Source organism: Talaromyces stipitatus, genomic scaffold, assembly GCF_000003125.1.
Source record: "Talaromyces stipitatus ATCC 10500 scf_1105507295527 genomic scaffold, whole genome shotgun sequence".
NCBI lineage: Eukaryota > Fungi > Ascomycota > Eurotiomycetes > Eurotiales > Trichocomaceae > Talaromyces > Talaromyces stipitatus.
Genome location: NW_002990114.1, coordinates 4,546,110 through 4,565,307, shown reverse-complemented (window position 1 = coordinate 4,565,307; position 19,198 = coordinate 4,546,110). Strand labels below are relative to the sequence as shown.

Genomic DNA, 19,198 nt, shown 5'->3' with positions numbered 1-19,198 from the left:
TTAAGACCTCCTACTAAGATAAACACTATGGATATAATTCGGCGTACAAATCAGTAATTTTTATTCCCAATATTTTTACGAGGCTGGTCGTCATGTTCATGATGGACCCCTATTAAAACGATTAATGTATAGTCAACACTCGTACTGATTGACCCAACATAACACCCAGTTAATCCCTGAACTGCTTACGATCGCGGGATGTGCGATTCGTATCTCGCGAACAACCTGGTAGACTGCCGCAAAAGGGTCGACCGCCCACTCAAAACAGTCGAAAAGTCTCGGACTAACGCACATCGATTCATGGTCGATTTGTCCATTGCACCCCAGCTTCTCTTGATGCTCTTATATTGGGGGATTGGGGGCCAACTTCGTGAGCCATAAGAGGGGCAAATCGCCAACATTGATTGCTATTGCAGACTACGCTGTCGTCCAAGTGCCTCCTACTTCTTACTACACACTGTGTGCCATCGCTACCTATAATGGAAAGTTATATTCACAGCATTGATTATATGGACCTAAATGAAGGCTGGAATATGGATTTTTCACAGCTGTCATCGAATGAGGTTTCTCCTGGTGGCATAGACATCCAGGATCCCATCTTCGACCGGTATTGTGCGCAAAACTACTTGTAAGTCTTGTAATTCAGGAGCAATTACTTTTGCTTCTAGTAAACTAACACTATAATAATAATCAGAAATTTCACGGAGCAACCTCTGGCGCCTGACCTGTTCCAAGACGACTGTAACGATACTCCTGGATGCAGTGAACACGATATCTTGACATCCTCCGTATCGAGTTCGAATATACTAGACATGACGTTTTCAGCAGACAAAACCAATGGCAATTCCCCGAATGTAATGCAGATTGAGAATCATAGCATAAGTACTGCAACCAGCAGCACAAGCAGTACCAAACCCTGGCAATGCTGGGAACATCCAGAGTGTAACGGGCGCGAGTTTTCTTCCAAAAGCAACTTGCGAAGACATCAAAAAGAGAAAAGCAAGACCACAAGGGCTCAAGTGGGCCCTGGAAATAAACAATCTTCTCCCAGTGACAGCTCTACCACAAAGAAAAATCCGGTCTGTCTACTATGTGGCGCTTCTTTCACCCGCAACTCGGCGCGCAATACACATCTAGCAAATCGGAGTTGCAACAGGATCCGAAGATATTCAAACGGCAGAGTACGGCCTAGTAAAGCAGCACTCATTAATGACCCTGACTTGATTGAGGGGGTTCACTATTGACAGGTGGACCGGCAGTAGAGAGAAGTAGATCAAGCGAGAATAAGAGCACATGTCTTGACAATTTTAGAAGTTAGCAGGACCGAATTCTCATAGGTGTTTATACTTTAACAAGAATTCACTTCCTATATAAGAAACGAGTACGAATAATCTACTGTCCATATTGTTCCGCTTCCTCCTTCGGCCAGAACGCCATGAAACGAACTTCTATAGTAGCCCGGGGAGGCGCGTCAAGTGGAGTGTTGTCATCCCAGAAGGCGCTGTGAGGAATGCACATGCTTGGGTTACTGTCAAAGGCCGAAAATACCCAAGCTTCGTCCGGCATCTGGTTGCTAGCATAGTAGTACACGTATCTTGGGTCCTCCTTGAGCAGCGTGTCGTACGACTTCTCGCCCCGACTTTCCACCCTGGGGTCATTGAAGTTGTAGATGCGACCACAATACTTGTCATAGTCCCAGTCCGGGATGTCACCATGCATCAGGAAGGCCAGTGGCCACCTTTGACAGACATTGCCGAAAGGCCGCCAAACGTTCACTTGAGCCCACCGCTTCGAGGAATTGACTAACCCTTCAGCTCTCTCCTCGCCAACGGCAAGCTTGAGAGCATGCAATGCTGTTGTATAATCGCGGTCGACATGCGCAAGGGGCCGAGGACCATCAGCTTTGACCTTTGTCTTTTGGTCCATCTTGGGAACAGCTCTGACCGACGTGTCAAAGTCATCCCGCACACGGTAAGATGTGTATACCGCTGTCGCGCATCCAGTTATCTCCATGACAAGACGCCGGCACTCCTCGAAGTAGACGTTGTTGAGGCGGTCTTTTCCTTCGGGTGTTTCGTGGGCGAGAAAGTCTTTGGGTGTCATAGTTGTAATATGACTTGTAAGTTCAAACCCGGTCTCTTTAAATGTAGGCCTTGGTTGGCTTTGCCTGATGTCGTGTGCCTTAATTTTTATCTCGTAAGGAGGGATGAGGTTAGAAGAACGGTTTTTGTAGTCGACTGCGAGGGTGTGTACTTAGCAGATATATCTTTCGGTCATGATACTTGTACGGGCAGTGCATGTAGTGGAGAAAAATTTCATGTAATGAATTTGAGACGACGATAATTGGAAATTGCTTACTGTATCCATCCTTTCCATCTTTAGTTCCTCCCCAGACGTTCAAAGCCCCTGTGGTAGTTCTGTACAGGATATCTGTTGCCATTTCGTGCCTCTCAAAGCTGATTGAGTGCGGATGACTCACTTGGGAAGAAAATATGTCTCAATTATCTGCTTACAATTCAAGTAATACCGAACAAGTCATGAGCCAAAAGCTTCCATTTGGGAGTTCCCAGTGGATATATATGCATCAACGAAGCACGAGCTTAGAACTGCAGCTGGACTAGAGGAATGCAGGATCTGGCGATCATTTGGGCCAGTTCTACATAAAAGGACATGTGGATTAAAGGATCAAGGGATCGCGCAGCATGACACATCGACTTTTCCCTATTTCCTGGCCATCCATGGATGGTGACAGGACAAACAAGCTATTATATAGACATACCAACGGAGATTAGCGTTAGAGCTTCGGGCATTTACCGTTAAGTACTTCCTATAAGGTGCACATGTGACACCGCGGTCAATGGGAACCCAAGCAGTGACTTAATCGAGGGTAGAATATTAAGTACAAAGGCTCTAGGCCTCCTGTACCCACGCTCTTTCTTTTTGTGTCTATGATTCAGTAGTCAATACGCCGAGGCTCGCTTTGATGCCCTGTTTCGCTTTGATGCCTGGCTAGGACCTGTCCAGTGATCTTCCAGAATCCCCCTCAAGACAGAGACACTCAAAAACTGTACGGCTTCAGCGGATGTATTGAATTTACCTTTGAGAGCGCCCCGACTTCTTGCTGTAATCTTGTACTTGGACCGCGTTTGCGAGTCGTTAGGACAAGTAAGTTACAAAATTTAATTCTGCGTACTAGGATGTTGACCAGGGTGATTATTTAGCCACAAGGGGCTGTTTCTTGAATACAGAGGTAGGTATTGTAACTAGTGAATAGTTAGTTATTATTATGGATACCTGATATCAAGGAATCATCAAGTGATTTGGGATCCAGAGAGCCCTGCTGTAGGCAATGGCACAAGCTAGACAGAAACCTCTCCATGACTTCAATTGCATGTTACGGACTTGTGCACATTCAAAGCATATAACTAAGTATGACATCCCAGGTCCTGAGATTGAAAAACTAATACATGATGTGAATGGTATGCATTCCTAAGTATGTAACTGTTCTAGACTAGTTATAGGCTGTAGACATTTCGTGGGCTTGCATAGCAATTCACTACTGACAAAAGGAAATGTATAGATCCCTATAACAGTGTCTCAAATAACCCTATAGAAGTCCTTACTTCTCATCCCAGAATACCCAACAGCGAGCTTCAATCGAGCGGCGAGGAGGTGCGGCTTCTGGCGAGCTATTGTCCCAGAAAGCACCGTGAGGGACAACCTTGGAAGCATCAGTGTGGAAGGAAGTAAAAATCAGACATTCATCAGGTGTCATCTGGCTGGCATACTGGTAGAAGTATGGCGTCTCAGACGTGGGCGGGAGTAGAACCGTTTCATGGGTCTTTTCGCCTCTCTCCTTCTCAGCTGGATCTCCGATGTTGCGGACCTTCGTCATGTGAGTCTCATAGTCCCAGTTAGGGACTTTAGTGGTGTTGACCATGCAGAGAGGCCACTTCTGTACGGTCTCGCCAATAGGGCGCCATAGGTTAACAGAGGCCCAGCGGTTGTACTTGGCCAGGAGCTCCTTGGCTCTCTCCTCACCAAGGCTGGTTCCCAGGCGTACTTCAGCGTTACTCGGGTCTCGATCAACATGCACAACGTTGACGTTGCCCCACCCGACCTTGTTGGCGACAATGTCTCCTCCGTCTTGGACCTGGTTGCGGAGTCGAAATTCGTTGGGAATGACCTCGGTGCCACCAGTGACCTCTTTCAGAATGTTGGCCACCTCGGGCATGTAAACATCATAGAGATATTTGTTGATGTTTGGGTCGGTCTTTCCCTTTGCTAGCTCCTCGCTAGTGCAGACAGACTTGCGTTCAAGGAATTCGTAGCCATGGGTCTTGAAAGAAGGCTTGGGCTGGGCATATCGTATGTCCTCAGCGACGATGGAGATGTTCGCGGGAGGGTTAATGTTGGCTACCTTGTTCGGGAAGTCAATGTAGGCGGGCTTATCATCCTTTGTGCCCCCGAACACACCAAGAAAGCCGGTGGTGCCGTGGGATGGAAGGGTTGCAGCAGTAGCCATGACGAGGCAGCAATAAGTTGGTTTGCGAGGAAATAGAATTGTATCTTTCTCACTGGTGATGTTGATTCTAAAGCTTGTGCAATGGGGAATTAGTTTATCAATATATCCTCCAAACACTCAAGAGATTTGTACTTCCCTTCCGGCGGATTACTGGATTGATGGAACTATACTGGTGACAATAAGCCGTCATCAGCCATATGAGGGATTCCAGGATTCTTGGAGTATGGGATGTCTTGTCGACTGTATGCGCAATCCAAGGTCCAGAATAATACTTTTTGACTAAAGAAGGATTTGTGGAATGAAGGAGCTGCGTGAAATGCCAAACCAAGAAAAAAGAAAAGAAAAGAAAAACATGGAGGTGAGACTACAAGGATTAGAAGGAATACGGGATCTAGGATTGTGACGATCTTCTAAGTATTTTAAATGACTACACTTTCATCCAAGTTCATCATCAGCGCGATCAGCCAACATCTTTTGTTGAAACCGAAAATTTCAAGTAACCTCGCTAGAGATTCTATCGCATAAACGAACTTTCCGCCGCAGTCATGCCATCTTTCTTAATTACTGGTGCCAGCCGAGGCCTTGGATATGCTTGGGTCAAGCACTTGTCAACCGACAGCAACAACATTGTCATTGGCCTCGTACGCAATAAACCAGCCACAGAGGAACGCCTCGCCGCTGATAACATTACCAATGTGCATCTGGTGACTGCGGATATCACCGACTTCAGTGCCCTTCAAGAAGCTGCAAGTTTGGTCTCCGGTATTACCAGCGGCCGCCTGGATGTCCTGATCAACAATGCGGCTCTTGTGAGCAGCCCTATCTCCCGCTTCGGCAGTGTCACCGAGCTATCGCCTGAGGTTCTCGAGAAGGAATTTCTTGAAACGTTTAAGACTAACGTCATTGGTGTGGCGCACACCATTAATGCCTTCCTTCCCCTTATCAGGAAGGGTGACCTAAAAAAGGTCGTCACTGTCTCGTCCGGGCTGGCTGACCAGGACATCGTCGTTCGTTTTGGCCTGAGTACTTCTACGCCCTACTCTGTTGCTAAGGCTGGAGTCAATATGCTGATGGCGAAGTACCACACCGCCGTTGGTGAGGCGGAGGGAATTACTTTTATGGCTATCAGTCCCGGTGTCGTGCAGACGAGGAAGCCTGAACAGACCCCTGACCATATCAAGGGACGTCAAATCAAAGAAAGCAAGTTCAGGGAGTATGCCCCTGATTGGAAAGGCCCGGTTACGGCAGAGGAGAGCGTGAAGTTGCAGTATGATGTTGTCCAAAAGGCAACGGTGGACACCTATGGCGGTTCATTCGTCAGCCAGTATGGAAACAAGCAGTGGCTGTAAAAGAATTACTCCAGAAATTCACATAAAAGAATGGAACTGAATGGATCAAAGTTGATTTATCTCAAATCTGTCTGCCTGTCTTCCTCCTGTGTGGACCGCTCCAGGGCTTGACTTGGACAAAGCACATATTCAGCCCGCTATTTGCCAGAAATTGACGTTGTACAAGGTGGAAAACTGCAGACTCACATTTGAGTCAGTAATATCATAACCACTATAGGTTCCAAGACTTTTGCATGCATAACCTAGACATTAGACAGTGGAAAGATTTGGATCTAAAGTCCTATGCGTGGTCTTTCCTGACCCTGTAGCCGGGCCAATACATACCGTAAAGCTTTTTTATGCTCACCACCTGTGGAACTCTCATGACTGCTAGCATCTCAACAATGACGCTGCGGGACTCCTAGCTCTCGACAGATGCACATGGGGAGCGTGGGATTCTGACTACCTAAATAACCCTTAGAATTGCTTTGGTATCATGACATGAAAACAGGGATCGTTGAATCGACACCCGATTCAACTTGGGCAATGGAAACGAAATCAGTCTTCTACTAATATTACAGTAATCTTCGGTAATGCTTTTTTGGAAAGTTTACCAAGAGACAAGTAAATAGGCCAACGAGGCATTTTTACTTGTCTCTTGGTAATAGCAGGAGGCAGGTCCATCAATGTACACCGTTCGTTTGGGGTCCGTGTAGGCCCACCACAATGCTGAACTGATCACCAGCTGCGGCCGATACAAGCATTTTGCCAGACACATGTTTGTTTTTAAGTTGTGTGGGCTGCTCGACTTCATCTTTTTCCTCATTCCCGTGACCGACCTGATGTTGAGCGTTAAAGCCCCAACTGTATGCTCTGCCATCCTGAGTAATGGCGAAAGAATGATCTGTCCCCGCGGCGGCAAAGACAACCTTTCCGACAACACCACTTATAGGTGTAGGTACTTTGAGAATTCGAGGCTTCTTATATGTGTCGAATATTACATCAGAGGTTGGGATGTCCTTAGCAATAATACCAAGGGCTTTATTATCGATGCGACCCCAGGCAAGCCATTGGCCCTGCTCATTCAAGGCCAAGCTGTGATCTTTTCCACCAATAACGCTGACAATCCCTAATCCTTTCCCTAGACTTGGGACTGGAGTAGGATACGGTATTACGGCATCACTCTGACCCGCGCTCTGGAAGATTCCGGTCTGTCCGAAGTTGTTGGATCCCTAAGCGTACAGTTGGCCAGTCTTATGGATGGCGCATGAATGATAAATTCCTGCACCGATATCAATAATTCCACGCGGGAGTGAGCATTGTCCAGGAACAAGCCATGGGAATTCATGAATGCGGCTGATCATGCACCTTCCGAGTTGATTCTGTTCGTTGTTGCCCCAAGAAAAAAAAGTGCCATTTGAAATTAGGGCCCAGACGTGTTGCGCTCCTGGGACAAGTTTTATGACGTCCTTCACGTCAGGAATCAAGGCAGGTGCTCGTTGGATTGTGGACTTGGGCGAGAAGCGAGTTGTACCGTTGTTGTCCTATCCCGTCTCCTTTAAGCGCGAACAGAGAAAAAGAAAAAGGGTAACATACTCTGAATGTACCCCAACCGTATACCAAACCCTTGCTCGTAAGGGCAAATGTTGCACTGTCGGTTGCGGTTAACTGAGTGAAAACGGTGCCATCTGGAAAATGCGAAGAATCCACAGGTAGTGGAGTAGCTTCTTTAAGATTAAGTTCCACTTCATCGTCATCTTCATCGTCTTCCTCTCCGTTATCGCTGGTAGCATCTATGGGGGTCTTTTTACTTTCAACGGTTGTGTCTCTGCCCAGCGTCCCTTCGTCATTAACGCCCCATGTGAGGATTTGATTGTCGTGCGTTAAAGCTGCAGAATGGATTTCCCCAACTGCAAGTTGGACAACTTCAACGGTTTCAACGGACAATTTTGGGTTTAGGACTGGACCTGGTAACTCTGGGTTTTTGATCGTGTCACCCAAACCAAGTTCACCGCCGCAGTTTGTTCCAAACACGAAAACATCGAATCATTGGTTTGGCGCGCTGGTGAGAACAAACTTGGGAGATTCTGCAAGTCACTGGAAGGTTAGAGCTTCATTTTTGAATTAATTTGATTGATTTCTACTCGCCTTTCTGTCGCTTGCGTATGGTTGTGTCCGCTTTGGACGAGTCACTCTGAAGTGCCCAGACTTTTCTTTTCCGACTCTCGATCATGGTGATTTTCTGATCTTTTTCTTTTTTGTCAATTTGAATTGTGAGGCACCTGTCCTGTGACAGACACTAGGCTGTCTTTTGGGAGTGTGTGTGTGTGTATATATATTTAACGGCCGTGGTTCGTGACTTGCACGCTTCCCACCGATCCCTACTGGGACATAGGCCGCCGAGGGTTAAGCCTCGGGCTTCAGGTCCTATCAGATTTATATACAAATAAGAGACTCTTTAGCGCATTTCCATAGCTGCCGTAGTCTTAAAGGGAGATCCACTTCCTAGTGGGTTTTGGGTATTTGCCAGCTGCAATAGTCCACCTACGCTCCATGACCCATCATTCTACCACCATCATACTTAAGCAGTGAGTTTGAAAAGAAAAAGGGAAGAAGGAAAGAAGGAAAGAAAGAAAGAAAGAACGAAGGAAAAGAGAGATATAAGGGGGAAGTAGGGCTGACTTAGCTAGGTGCTAAGGAGAGGTTAGCGAGGACAGATATCCTCAAAGAAACGGGTCTCTGCTAGCCATGAGGCTAGTTTTCGTGTTCCTTTCGCAGTATCTAAAAGAAAAGAGATAACTTCAGAAGGGGGTCCAGGTGGACGAGGAGCTCGTCTCTTAGCTATATGGCAGAAGAAGAAATGTAGAGGTGCTTTTTGTACTCTACACCGACAGAGAAGATAAGCATCATCATGATTAAAGCGTTCATGGTAGTCTGCAAAGTAGTGGCCAGGCGGCTGCAAGGGTGCAGAAGGATTCAAAGACCTCTTGAGAGGATCCTGTAGAGGGGGATAGGAGGCGCGTGGCAACTTCCAGGTTGTCAAGGCAGATCCATAGGTTGGTAGCAAATTGAGCTGTTGGGTATGTTATTGCTGCTTGAGCACCAGCTAGGGTAGCTTCTGCTTCTGTGTCAAAGACCTCTTTCCCATGTCCGTATGAGAGTGAGGAGCGGAGGAACTGATGGTGTGCTTAAATTCTAATATAGCCACCCCCTGCACGTCCGTCTATCAGCCTAGATCCATCTGAAAAGATTACAATATCTGAGCTAGGGATGGTGCGTTAAAAAGCCGTGAAATCAGCCGCTGCCTGTTCCTTAGTGCGTCTCATAGAAGCTCCTATTCGGGCTAGGGCACTCTTGCGTGACTCACGAGGGTACTAGGGAGCATGTTATAGAGGGTTTATTTGTTCAGAGTTGGGGAGCGCCAGCACTTGGCGGGCAAATCGACTGGTTTGTCGGCCGTCTCTGGCTATCTGTTCTGCGCGTCTTCGGAGTGGGTGGTATGGATCAAGACGCTGTAGGCGGACAGATGTTTGGAGGGCTATTTAATCTAGTTTAATTTCTGGCGGAGAGAATCCAGACTCTCGGTATAGAACAGATATTGGGGTTGTGCGGAAAACTGGAAGGACTGCTCTTGTGCCTGCTAGTATTACTTTGGTTAGTTTCTCAAGATGTTCTTCAACTTAATTTGAGATTTGGGAAGATCTAAGGCAAGTACGTCCTGGCCACCAGGTTTCTGCGCTATAGTATGCTTTATGGAGTACACAGGCTGATACAGCCTACTGTAGTAAATGAGGTTTGACTTCACGGATAGTATTCCCTAGAGAGTGAAGGGCATTAGCCACAGTGAGGGCTTTAGATGCTGTTTTACTAACGTGCTATTTAAATGTTAGCTTTTTGTCAAAGAGGATTCCTAGCCAGCGTAGATATAGCTGTTTAGTGTTTTCTAAGATTATAATAGATCTAGCTTTTACTGAAGGTGTGCAGGTTGGGTCCTGGTCTGCTTTATGTTAGGAGAAGTGAAGAAGCTTGTATTTATCTGGTGCAAATGTAATGCCCTCTGCAGCGCCCCAGTTTAGAGCTTCTTATAGTAAGTCTGATAATGCTTCGCAGTTAGTAGCAAGAGATATTGAGATTGCCAGGTTAGCTGTATTGTCTGTGTAACCAAATCTGTTCCTTGGGTTTCCTAGACGGAATAGGGGCGCTATGTAGAGCATGAAAAGAATGCTAGATACTGGGGATCCTTGTGGAAGACCACAGGCAATGTCTGTTGAGGGGCCAATCTCTCCATCGAGTCGGATCTAGACTGATCGCCCAGTAGCAAAGGAGACAATCCAGAGAACAAGATTAGTGGGCCAGCCCTGCTCACATAATCTGCGGATGAGTCTGCCAGAAAGCACGGCATCAAAAGCGCCCTTGACATCTAGGGTAAGGAGTGAGGCAGTCATGCCTTAATTTAGTGCTTGTTCAACATCATATGTTAGGCATATGGTTAGATTATTTATAGATCTTAGTGGGAGAGCCCCAAACTGTTGCCTTGCTAATACTTTGTAGTGTATAGAGATCCATGCCATATTCTGTGCCACCAAGCGCTTCAGTCCTTTGCTAAGTACTGATAGGAGAGTGATTGATCTGTATGAACTAGGTGAAGACCAATCAGTCTTTTTTAGTTTCTGAATAATTGCTAAAATTGCACGTCGAAAGCATTTTAGGTGATAACCAATCTTTAGGCACCCTTGGTATAACATTAGTACCTTGTCCTTGATTAGAGGCCATGCCACTTTGAGTATATAGGTTGGGATTTCGTCTGAGCCAGGGGCTGCGTTTCCTGCCTGAAGTACTGACTCCTCCACCTGTGCCATTGTTATATCTAGGAAATAGAGACTAGTGGTAGAGACTGCTGGGAAGTCCAGCGGTATGTCTCCTGCCTCAGCCGAGTTTTGGAGAAGATTACGGACTAGTACGTCTCATTTCTCATGTATAGTAACTGCTGGGAAGCTGTTGGGTCTTAGTGGATCCTTTAGTGGAGGGCTTTGGAAGGTGCCTGTGGACTTATGCCATTTGCTTATATCGAAGACATCCTTTATTTGTGTTACCATAGAGAGCTTATCTTGCCAAAATTGTTGTTGAGACCATCTAGTTATCCTGTGGAAGTCTATCTTTGAGCAGAGGCCTAAGTAGTAATTGTGTAAAGCTTTCTTGCAGTCTTCGTTCTATCATGGTTATCCTATGCCTTGTGTCATGGTCCTCTTAGCAGAGCCTCTATATGCTCCTTGAATTGCAGATGTTAGTTTTTTAGCAAGGGCATCAAGATCTTCTTCTGTTGTGGCTGAGCTCTCGGTGCCAGCAAGATTAGAGGTGAGGAGCGAGAGGAAGGAGGTGTGATCTAGTGTGTCAAATCTCAGTTTCTGAGCTATTTCCTTGTATCTCTGATCCCATGGTACAGTGGTGATTAGTAGTTGATGATCTGAGGTTGCATCTAAGTGGCTCGCTATGCTAGTTTTAGCTCCCGCGAGTGCCAGAGGGCTTGAGGCGAAACTGAGGTCTAACATGTTACCCCTTTCATGTGTGGGACAGTCTATGTCAGAGATGAGTACTAGACCCTGGAGGTCCAGCCAGTTAATGAATGGCTCTGCAGAAGGTGTGGGGCTGCGATGTAGCGAGGGCTGCCATCTGTTGTGTAGTAGGTTGAGATTGCCTGCGAGTATCATTGCTTGAGGGAAATATGCCTCTGGCAGGGTTGTAAGAGCTTTCGTGGCTTTGCCTGCTCTGATGGAGCCTGCTGGGGCATTATAGATGTTAACTATCAGAGCGGACTTTCCTATGGGCGAAAAAATCTATAGGAATAGGAGATCCGAGGCCTCTTTGGTATCAGTTGTAAAGGGGCGCAGCTGGGAGGTCCGAATGCCCTTCTTCTTTCGAACATAGGTAAGGACTCGTGGTCGGCCACTTATCGCCTAACTGTCAGTTGGGGAGAAGCATTCATATGATGGGTGTTTTTTGATGATCTGTCGGCTAAGATCTTTGAATATATATAGTTCTTGGATTAGGATAATATCAATATCACTTGTGTATGCTAATGTGAGAGCTATTTCATGTGCATCTAGTGCGTGCCCTACATTTAGCTGTAGGATTTTAAGAGGTGCCTTTTGAGTTGGATAGTGATAGATCATAGCTCTCGTTCAAGAAGGGAGGCGAACCGATTTTGTGATTAAGGGGTTGTAAAGCGGACTGCGCGAGCTGTAATTGGAGGATCTTCAGTTGGGGCGCGAGGTGGAGGGGTTACTAAACGGCAAGGAGAGATAATCTCATGGGTTGGAGGCTGAGTTAGCATCTCGTCTAGTGCCATAGGTGTTTCTTGTGTGCCAATAGAGAGCTGAGTGCTACATCCTCCTTCAGTTCGAGCTTTTGCAAGGTTAATAGCACAGGATTTCCGGATCTCTGCTTGTTGAGCTTTAGTATGTTTAGAGTTGCCTTTAGGGCGCAGGAGGCATTCTGGGAAATCAGCAGGATGTAGTCTATGGCAGTGTATGCATCTGGGAGGGCACTGATGAGGCTCCAGGGCTATGCAGCGGTTAATATGTCCCTATTCAGTATGCTCTGAGGAGCCACAGAGCCAGCATTGAGAGGGGCGGGCACAGGATCGTGCATTATGCCATTTCTAGTATCGTGTGCATTGGATAACTGTTGTTCTCTTAGAGAGGTGACAAGCATTGGTAATAGTGCTAAAAAGGCGTAGCTGGATAGGTAGTGGTGATTTCGTGCCTTCTGGGAAGTTAACAAACCAGCTTGAGGAAAGAGTATCAGGGTTGGCGGCACTTGTAGTGGTCTCGCTAATAGATATAGGCTTGAGTCCTGTAGTTTTACTGATTTCTGAGGATAGTAGTGTAGGATTGACAGGGATTAGAGAGTATTGACTGTCCAAGATTTAGCCAACTTTCCTTGGCACATTGGTGACTCGGTACGAGACCCATTGGGAGCTGCGTTCTATCTGGCAATTCACAAAGAATGCAGAGATAATCTCTTTTTGGGCCTCAAGGGTTAGGAGGGCTTCTGGAGATGAGGGACATAGTGCAAAACCAGTCTTTGTGGCTTGAACTTCTTTTAGTGCTAAACTGTTTGAGTTTAGTTGAGACTGTAGGCTAGAGTAGATAGCGTAGGCTTCCATTTTTCTAGCTGCATGGTCAGCTGGGAGGCGTACAAAGAGCTGGTTGTCAGGAAGGGGTTGTTTCACCAGAGGCATAGGCTTTTTAATATGGGCTTTGGAGTGAGTAGTAGGAGTTAATTTGACCGGGGCATATTGGGTAATAGTCGCATAAGTCGACTGTTCAAGACCTGAGAGGGGACGTGAGGGAGGGGGTGAAGGGGGTAAGGAATTTGGAGTAGGGGGAGGGGAAGGGGACAGGGCAGGTAGAATGGAGGTCGTCGAGATACCGCTGATATAGGCGCTAAAATGTCGTTGGGCTACTAAGGCGAGGTCATCACTTAGAGCGGTGAGGGCTCTCAGTAGGTGAGGGGCCAGGCCGGTGGTTTGGCTGCGGTGTTTATTGAGGAATGCAGCTATAGGGCTGAAGATCTTCTGTTCTTCAGAAGCTCTTGTCGTGGCTGCGGACGTGGATTCTAGTAGGGCTGTCTGTAGAGGGCCATCTGTACCAGGGCCTTTACGCGCCATAGTGTTGCCGGACGCGTTGAGACGCGTCAAAGGCCGCACTTCTGGTGGCTAGGTGGTAGAGAGGGGTGAGGAGTTTGGGCCTCTGACTGTTTGATATAAACAATTGTAGGGAATTCGTCTATCTGTGGGGTGCATGGGCTGTCTTTTGGGAGGCATGGTTGTCTTGTTACAAAACAAGTGGTGCGTCACGTTGTGTGAACACGACTACTCCAGCTGCCCGACAAGAAGCGATTAGTAATCTGGGCCATTACTCTGGCAACGGTAGCAACGTCTGAACAAAAGTGTCTCTCTGGCTAGATTTTTTGGGTTAAAGTGTTACGATCAGATTTCCTAGTAAATTCTTAGCATTCAGGGTGGAACAATTTTGAAATTTGAAAACTTTAAAACTTACTAAACAGGTAAAAACCACCTAGAAATCAATCCCCCCAATCTCTGGAGCCAATTTCTGCCCAGGTGTTAGGGTTAGCTCTCGCTCTAACCCTACTACAAGTCTTTAGCGCTCTAGATATCTTCGCTTTGAGAATATCTCAGCGTTCTTTGTTGCTGCTTCATTGTATCATTCCTTGTTGTTTTTTGTTACTGCTTCATTCTTGATGTTTCTTTGTTGCATCCTTGTACGAGCAATGCCTCACTGTTTCTTTATGTTCTACAGTACCTGCTCTGCTGATTTAGAAGCTCTATGATGTACCGGATGAAGCTTATAAGGAGCTCATCCTGCTCATCTAGTTCCTCCTAAAATCAGTAGTCCTCTATTTCCTTTCTTGTTTCTCCTTTAGTTTCTTGTTTCTAGTCAGTTCTCACAAATCTATCTACGTTCCCGAGTCAGTTCCTTACACACATCCACACTCAGTTCCCGTACCAATCCTACACGTGTGGAGCCTGCATGGAGGATTATCAAACCTGGGGATGTCCTCGGCAGCATGGATAGGATTTCAGACCAAAGTGTGCCAACTGCGGTGGAGCACACAAATCACCAGCGGTGCCTGTAAAGTGCGTAGGAAGCGGTAGCGAGAGCTAGGTCAGCCATCCTCAATCAAGATGCCTACCACCGTGTATCTGACCACTATCAACATCAACTGGCACACAATCCATCCCAGCAGATTTGACAGCATTAGCACCGGGGCCAGTTGCCCCCGCAGCACCCATGTCTCAGCGTAAGGTTCCAAGACATCAATTTTAACACACATTCTGAGCAGCTAGAGGAACTCATGGAACAGTTTACCAGATGGGTAGACGCCAGCGTAGGCTTCCGAACCCTACTAATCAGGCCAAAAATCCGTTATACATAGCCACAGACACGAGCAGAAGCACAATAGAGTCCTTAGATGATGAACCCAACTCATAGTCCTCGCGTTTCTTCATAAAGTATTGGGTCCATCCAGTATTGATGCTCATCGAGTCATCGGGGTTCGCAGGAGGAAGAGGGAGTGGTGCAATTGAGTCGACACGATCCAGGGATTAAGGAAAGATGACTGAAGGAGAGAGGACTGACTCTTGTGAGTGATTCCAGCCATAGTTGACTTGGGGATTGGAGGGGAAACTGGTTAAGGTGGGAGGACGCGGACGGTGGGAAAGGAAGAGAGAAAAAAGGGAAGATGAGTGACATCTTATACTTCGCTCGACTGGACTAGTCGAGATTTAGAGGGTATCTGCTGGGTTTGGGCGCAAAGGAGCCATCTTTAGCGTCGCTTCGTGTAAGTCGAAACGGAACGCTCACCCAGGTACAGCATCAGATCAGGGCGAGTAAATTTAGCAAATGCGAAAGGCGCCAACGGTATAAATCACCACGATGAGACGTTAAAGCGGCTGCTTCCCACTGGGAGGTACGGGTGGAAATGACGCCGTAAAGGGTGTCGGTAGCGGTCATTTTCAGCGTCAATTTCATAGGTCCTCACATTCTATTTGTAAATAAAAATACGCAATGGTATTCCAAAACTACTCTATGCCTACCAATTATCCCCCTGAAAAGACGCGGTCATACCTATGATACCCTTTAAATGGCCCCAACTTGTTCAGTGCCCATCGCTTGTCATCTCACCACCTCGAAACTCGAGCTCGAGATTTGAATCCTCAATTTCCCGATCCAGTATAGCCTTTGGTGCTTGCCTTGAGTAGTGTGATGGATACCAGATGCAATAGATGAACATGACTCCTGCCATCGGGACTGCATCAAATACATAGAGGTAGACCTCGTGCAGGATAATTGTTCCTTCGAAACCTTCAACGAACTCTGCCACACGCACAATTGATCGAATCATGATAAATGTGCAAGTAATGTACAACACGTACAGAGATTTCTTCCAAGGTAACGACGGGTTGTGGGCTTGATAGGTTGGTGTGGCGCACATTCGAAGATGAAAGACTAGTGCCACGACGACAAAAAAGCCAAAGATTATAATCTGTAACAATAGCCCAGCTAAGACGATATGAGACCCCATCTGTGCTTGCGATGCATCGCTGCTGGCCATAAGTCCACCACCTATATTGAAGTTAGGACAGTCTCTATTACAGCTTCAAATGGGTTTATATACGTACCTCCAAGTTGGACAATGAAAGAGATCACATCGCTGGTCACGAAGATCTTCGTCAACCATTTTTTCTTGATCAGGCTAAGAGATTCACCGTCTACACTAAGAATGACACGGCCTAGGATCATGTAGATAGTTGCCGCGAAAAGTGCTGGAGCAACGAGCAGTAGAAGAGTCTGAATAACGTAGGGGGCCAGAGTCGGATTTGGCGCTTGTGTATTTGATACTCCACGAGCCGCATACCCAACGATTTCAACTATGAACCTATATATTAGCAACCGTCAAACGAAGGATGAATGCAGCAAAAGCCTGAAGTGAATCTGGAAAGGTGCATACAAATTCCGCCGATGACCAAAGGAATAAAGTACCAAGTCCTGTGCTTGGCAATTAGGAACAACTGCCAGGCCGTCATTAACCCGAATACCACTGCCATAACAGTGGCACCAGCTAAAGAGGGATAGTAATGATAGAATTTGTAGTGACTGTCCGTATCGGTGGACGACATTTTCTTGATGGTTGTCTTGACGAATCTTGCAAAAGAGTTTTCGGTTTGAATATCACGAAGATAAACCAGGAATTCTGTTCCGATTAGGGCATAGCAAGAATGCTAGAAATTCAGCACAGAAGAGCAAAAGTCGAGCTAGATAAAGAGCTCTAAGTTGATGCCTAGGACACAAAACATAATAATAATGATATGCAGATGAGACCGCAGCATGACACTCTATACGGTTAGGTTGATTCACAGAAGGGCTGTGCCCAACAACAATAAATCGGATTACTGCAACTAAATCGGCCAATAGAGGCTATATAAGCACTATATTTGGATGAGGGCCGCTAGCATGACTCCTAGGCGATCACTAGTAGTCGAAACTAATCGCTGAATAGGGACCTCGTCACTAATCTCAGAGTCTTTCACTCCTCACCCTGACATTCTCTCTATCAAGCATCTTTGGAATTTGTGGCGGTCTCGCCTATATTCAAATTGCGTAATGACGGCCTTGTTGTAAAGTGTGAGACTTTAAATACGTGGATCGATTCTACCATAGGCTCTTACAGTCCAATCAATCTAATTCAGCATTTTAAATAATCGAAACAGCTCTCCAACTCCGTCTCCTCAACATCAGTATGGCGCGGTCCACCTAGTGGGCTCGCCATCTCATTCATTTTCTCAACGATCCACTTCTTCTGCGACGCGTCCGGAACGACATATGCAACCCTGAACGCAAAATCCATGGCCAGACTACCTACTGGTGAGCAGACCCTGCTATACTCGTAGGACTGGCATATCTGTTTCGCGAGCATGAGATTCTGGAGCTTATAGAGGGGTATCTTGGAATGAGAGAGTACGAGTAGCGCGGAATTGAGCAGGATCATCATTGCTGCATATGTGCAGAGTAGTTCTGCAGCGTTTCTGGATGTGTAATTGAGATTGAATTCGAAGAATTCTGTGGATGGACATGTGGTTGTGCAGAACAGTTCGGCATGTCCTGGAGCATCCCTCCACTTTTGGAGGTCGTTGCGGAGGGCAACAATTTGATCGGAAAGGGACGTCCGTTCACGTGAATGCCCCGTAGATATAGACTCAAGCTCTCGTAGCGCACAGAGAATATTTGGGAGTCGTGAGAGGCGGGAGAATAAAGTGTTAAACGGGGATTGGATACGCCGGCATACATCACGCCACAGCGGTGCATCGAGAAAACATCTTCGTCGGTAGAGTATACATTCAACAACCTATTACTTATGAGCATGTACGCAAACTGGTTTTAGCAGTACGGATCTGACATACGATTGGCCCCTGAAGCGTGTGTAGCATTCTATATGCGAAAGGGTCCTTGAATTGGTGGGGACCACTTGCCTCGATCAATCGAGAAGCTCCGCCGGCATGCCGAATGGATGCACCAAAGTCTGCACATAGAAGCTGCTATACAAGAGTTAGAACTAGAATAATGATTGTGAAGGGGGTTGATGAACCTCAAACATGCTAAGTAACATGGCGGCACATATTGTCCCCATAGTGGTCGCCCGCTCTAAGTCCGCAACACAGAGTTGAAGCTCGGTCAGAGCTTGACTGTACTGTATGCGACTTTGTTGAACGAGAACAGGATTTTCCGGATTCAGTATTGTATCATGAGCCAGACAAAGAGCCCTCATGGCGAGATCGCAGGCCAGACTTAACCCCACGTGACGTGGTAATTCAGTCACGAAAGTATCCTTACTCAATGTGGCCACACTCTTGACTACTGGGAGATCTGGCCTAAATGTCTGGCAGAGTTTGAATGAAAGATTCTCGGACGAGGAACCAGGCAAACTCAGGGGAAGACTCTGCTCGGGAGATGACTGGGGTGTGCAGGGATTTCCTTTGAATCTCGGACCCTCGTCTATGAATTTCAGTCGAATGGGGTAACCGGGGCATACCAGATTGCTAATCGTACATCTGAGGCATGCAGGCCTCTTCTCATCGCACTAAGTCGGAGTCAGCATCCACAACAGTCAGACTCCAAAGTACGGACGAACCTTAACTTTGCGTCGTCGGCATGGCTGGCAACCACGACTCAAGGGAATGCCAACCATCACGACAATTGCGGTGAAAAATCCAACTCCAACAGCGCGTTCTACGTAGCAATGAGATACGTCTTGGCTTTGGACAGCTCATTAGATAAATAAGCTACAGTCCCGGGAGGTCTTAGCACAGCCTCAAGTAAGGATACTGCTGTAGTTGATGATCAACAGTGAAAATTACCATCGTTTACTTCAGAGAGAGAGTGGGCACGTGACCGCAGCATGGCACCAAATTCAGCTAGCACCAGATGTAAAATTATGGATAAGAAAGAGGCTTATCCATTGATATTTCCAATATGACTGGGTAGCTGCAAGACAATGGAGATATCAGACACTAAGTTAGTGCCCGAAAGAATGGGGTAGCGGAGTAGCCCCTGAGCAAGGGTCCACGCCAATAGGACATCTTGATTTATCCGCTTCACTAGTTTTCGATTCTTCTTTATTCTTTGAGACTCATCCGAATACTGTCTGGATAGGCAACAGTGATATGTGACGATCACGCTCTGATCTGGGACATGGAAAGAGGTTTTGAGAACCGGAAATTAGACCATTCTCCCAAAAATGCAACCCCGTTCTGGGGTTGGCAATA

General features: G+C 46.7%; 8 protein-coding genes across 8 annotated transcripts, besides 3 other annotated features; 1 reads left to right on the top strand and 7 right to left on the bottom strand.

Moving 5' to 3' along the window:
- Positions 1–1,392: 1,392 nt before the first annotated feature.
- Positions 1,393–2,440, bottom strand: TSTA_097040 (uncharacterized protein; the record flags this gene model as incomplete). The annotated part of the gene is made up of 2 exons (XM_002479373.1): positions 1,393–2,252; positions 2,359–2,440. 2 exons carry the CDS (start codon positions 2,438–2,440, stop codon positions 1,393–1,395), a joined length of 942 nt encoding a protein of 313 aa, XP_002479418.1.
- A 1,116-nt stretch (positions 2,441–3,556) lies between these two features.
- TSTA_097030 (uncharacterized protein) lies at positions 3,557–4,525 on the bottom strand (the record flags this gene model as incomplete). The annotated part of the gene is made up of 2 exons (XM_002479372.1): positions 3,557–3,584; positions 3,624–4,525. The coding sequence occupies 2 exons, from the start codon at positions 4,523–4,525 to the stop codon at positions 3,557–3,559; spliced, it is 930 nt and encodes a 309-aa protein (XP_002479417.1).
- Positions 4,526–4,948: 423 nt separating this feature from the next.
- TSTA_097020 (short-chain dehydrogenases/reductase, putative) lies at positions 4,949–5,874 on the top strand (the record flags this gene model as incomplete). Its single annotated transcript, XM_002479371.1, has 2 exons — positions 4,949–5,021; positions 5,069–5,874. The coding sequence occupies 2 exons, from the start codon at positions 4,949–4,951 to the stop codon at positions 5,872–5,874; spliced, it is 879 nt and encodes a 292-aa protein (XP_002479416.1).
- Positions 5,875–6,536: 662 nt separating this feature from the next.
- TSTA_097010 (regulator of chromosome condensation, putative) lies at positions 6,537–8,086 on the bottom strand (the record flags this gene model as incomplete). The annotated part of the gene is made up of 4 exons (XM_002479370.1): positions 6,537–7,085; positions 7,185–7,397; positions 7,450–7,814; positions 8,047–8,086. The coding sequence occupies 4 exons, from the start codon at positions 8,084–8,086 to the stop codon at positions 6,537–6,539; spliced, it is 1,167 nt and encodes a 388-aa protein (XP_002479415.1).
- Positions 8,087–8,451: 365 nt separating this feature from the next.
- Positions 8,452–8,505: a microsatellite.
- A 335-nt stretch (positions 8,506–8,840) lies between these two features.
- Positions 8,841–11,906: a mobile genetic element.
- Positions 10,348–10,712, bottom strand: TSTA_097000 (uncharacterized protein; the record flags this gene model as incomplete). Its single annotated transcript, XM_002479369.1, has 2 exons — positions 10,348–10,455; positions 10,605–10,712. The coding sequence occupies 2 exons, from the start codon at positions 10,710–10,712 to the stop codon at positions 10,348–10,350; spliced, it is 216 nt and encodes a 71-aa protein (XP_002479414.1).
- Positions 11,907–12,189: 283 nt separating the features above from the next.
- Positions 12,190–13,678, bottom strand: TSTA_096990 (uncharacterized protein; the record flags this gene model as incomplete). The annotated part of the gene is made up of 5 exons (XM_002479368.1): positions 12,190–12,414; positions 12,463–12,589; positions 12,636–12,767; positions 12,816–13,570; positions 13,610–13,678. 5 exons carry the CDS (start codon positions 13,676–13,678, stop codon positions 12,190–12,192), a joined length of 1,308 nt encoding a protein of 435 aa, XP_002479413.1.
- Positions 13,188–13,261: a sequence feature (C-rich).
- Positions 13,679–15,534: 1,856 nt separating the features above from the next.
- TSTA_096980 (uncharacterized protein) lies at positions 15,535–16,555 on the bottom strand (the record flags this gene model as incomplete). The annotated part of the gene is made up of 3 exons (XM_002479367.1): positions 15,535–16,001; positions 16,058–16,306; positions 16,387–16,555. The coding sequence occupies 3 exons, from the start codon at positions 16,553–16,555 to the stop codon at positions 15,535–15,537; spliced, it is 885 nt and encodes a 294-aa protein (XP_002479412.1).
- A 566-nt stretch (positions 16,556–17,121) lies between these two features.
- On the bottom strand, positions 17,122–18,621 carry TSTA_096970 (uncharacterized protein; the record flags this gene model as incomplete). Its single annotated transcript, XM_002479366.1, has 4 exons — positions 17,122–17,781; positions 17,837–17,968; positions 18,022–18,513; positions 18,565–18,621. The coding sequence occupies 4 exons, from the start codon at positions 18,619–18,621 to the stop codon at positions 17,122–17,124; spliced, it is 1,341 nt and encodes a 446-aa protein (XP_002479411.1).
- Between the last annotated feature and the right edge of the window lie 577 nt (positions 18,622–19,198).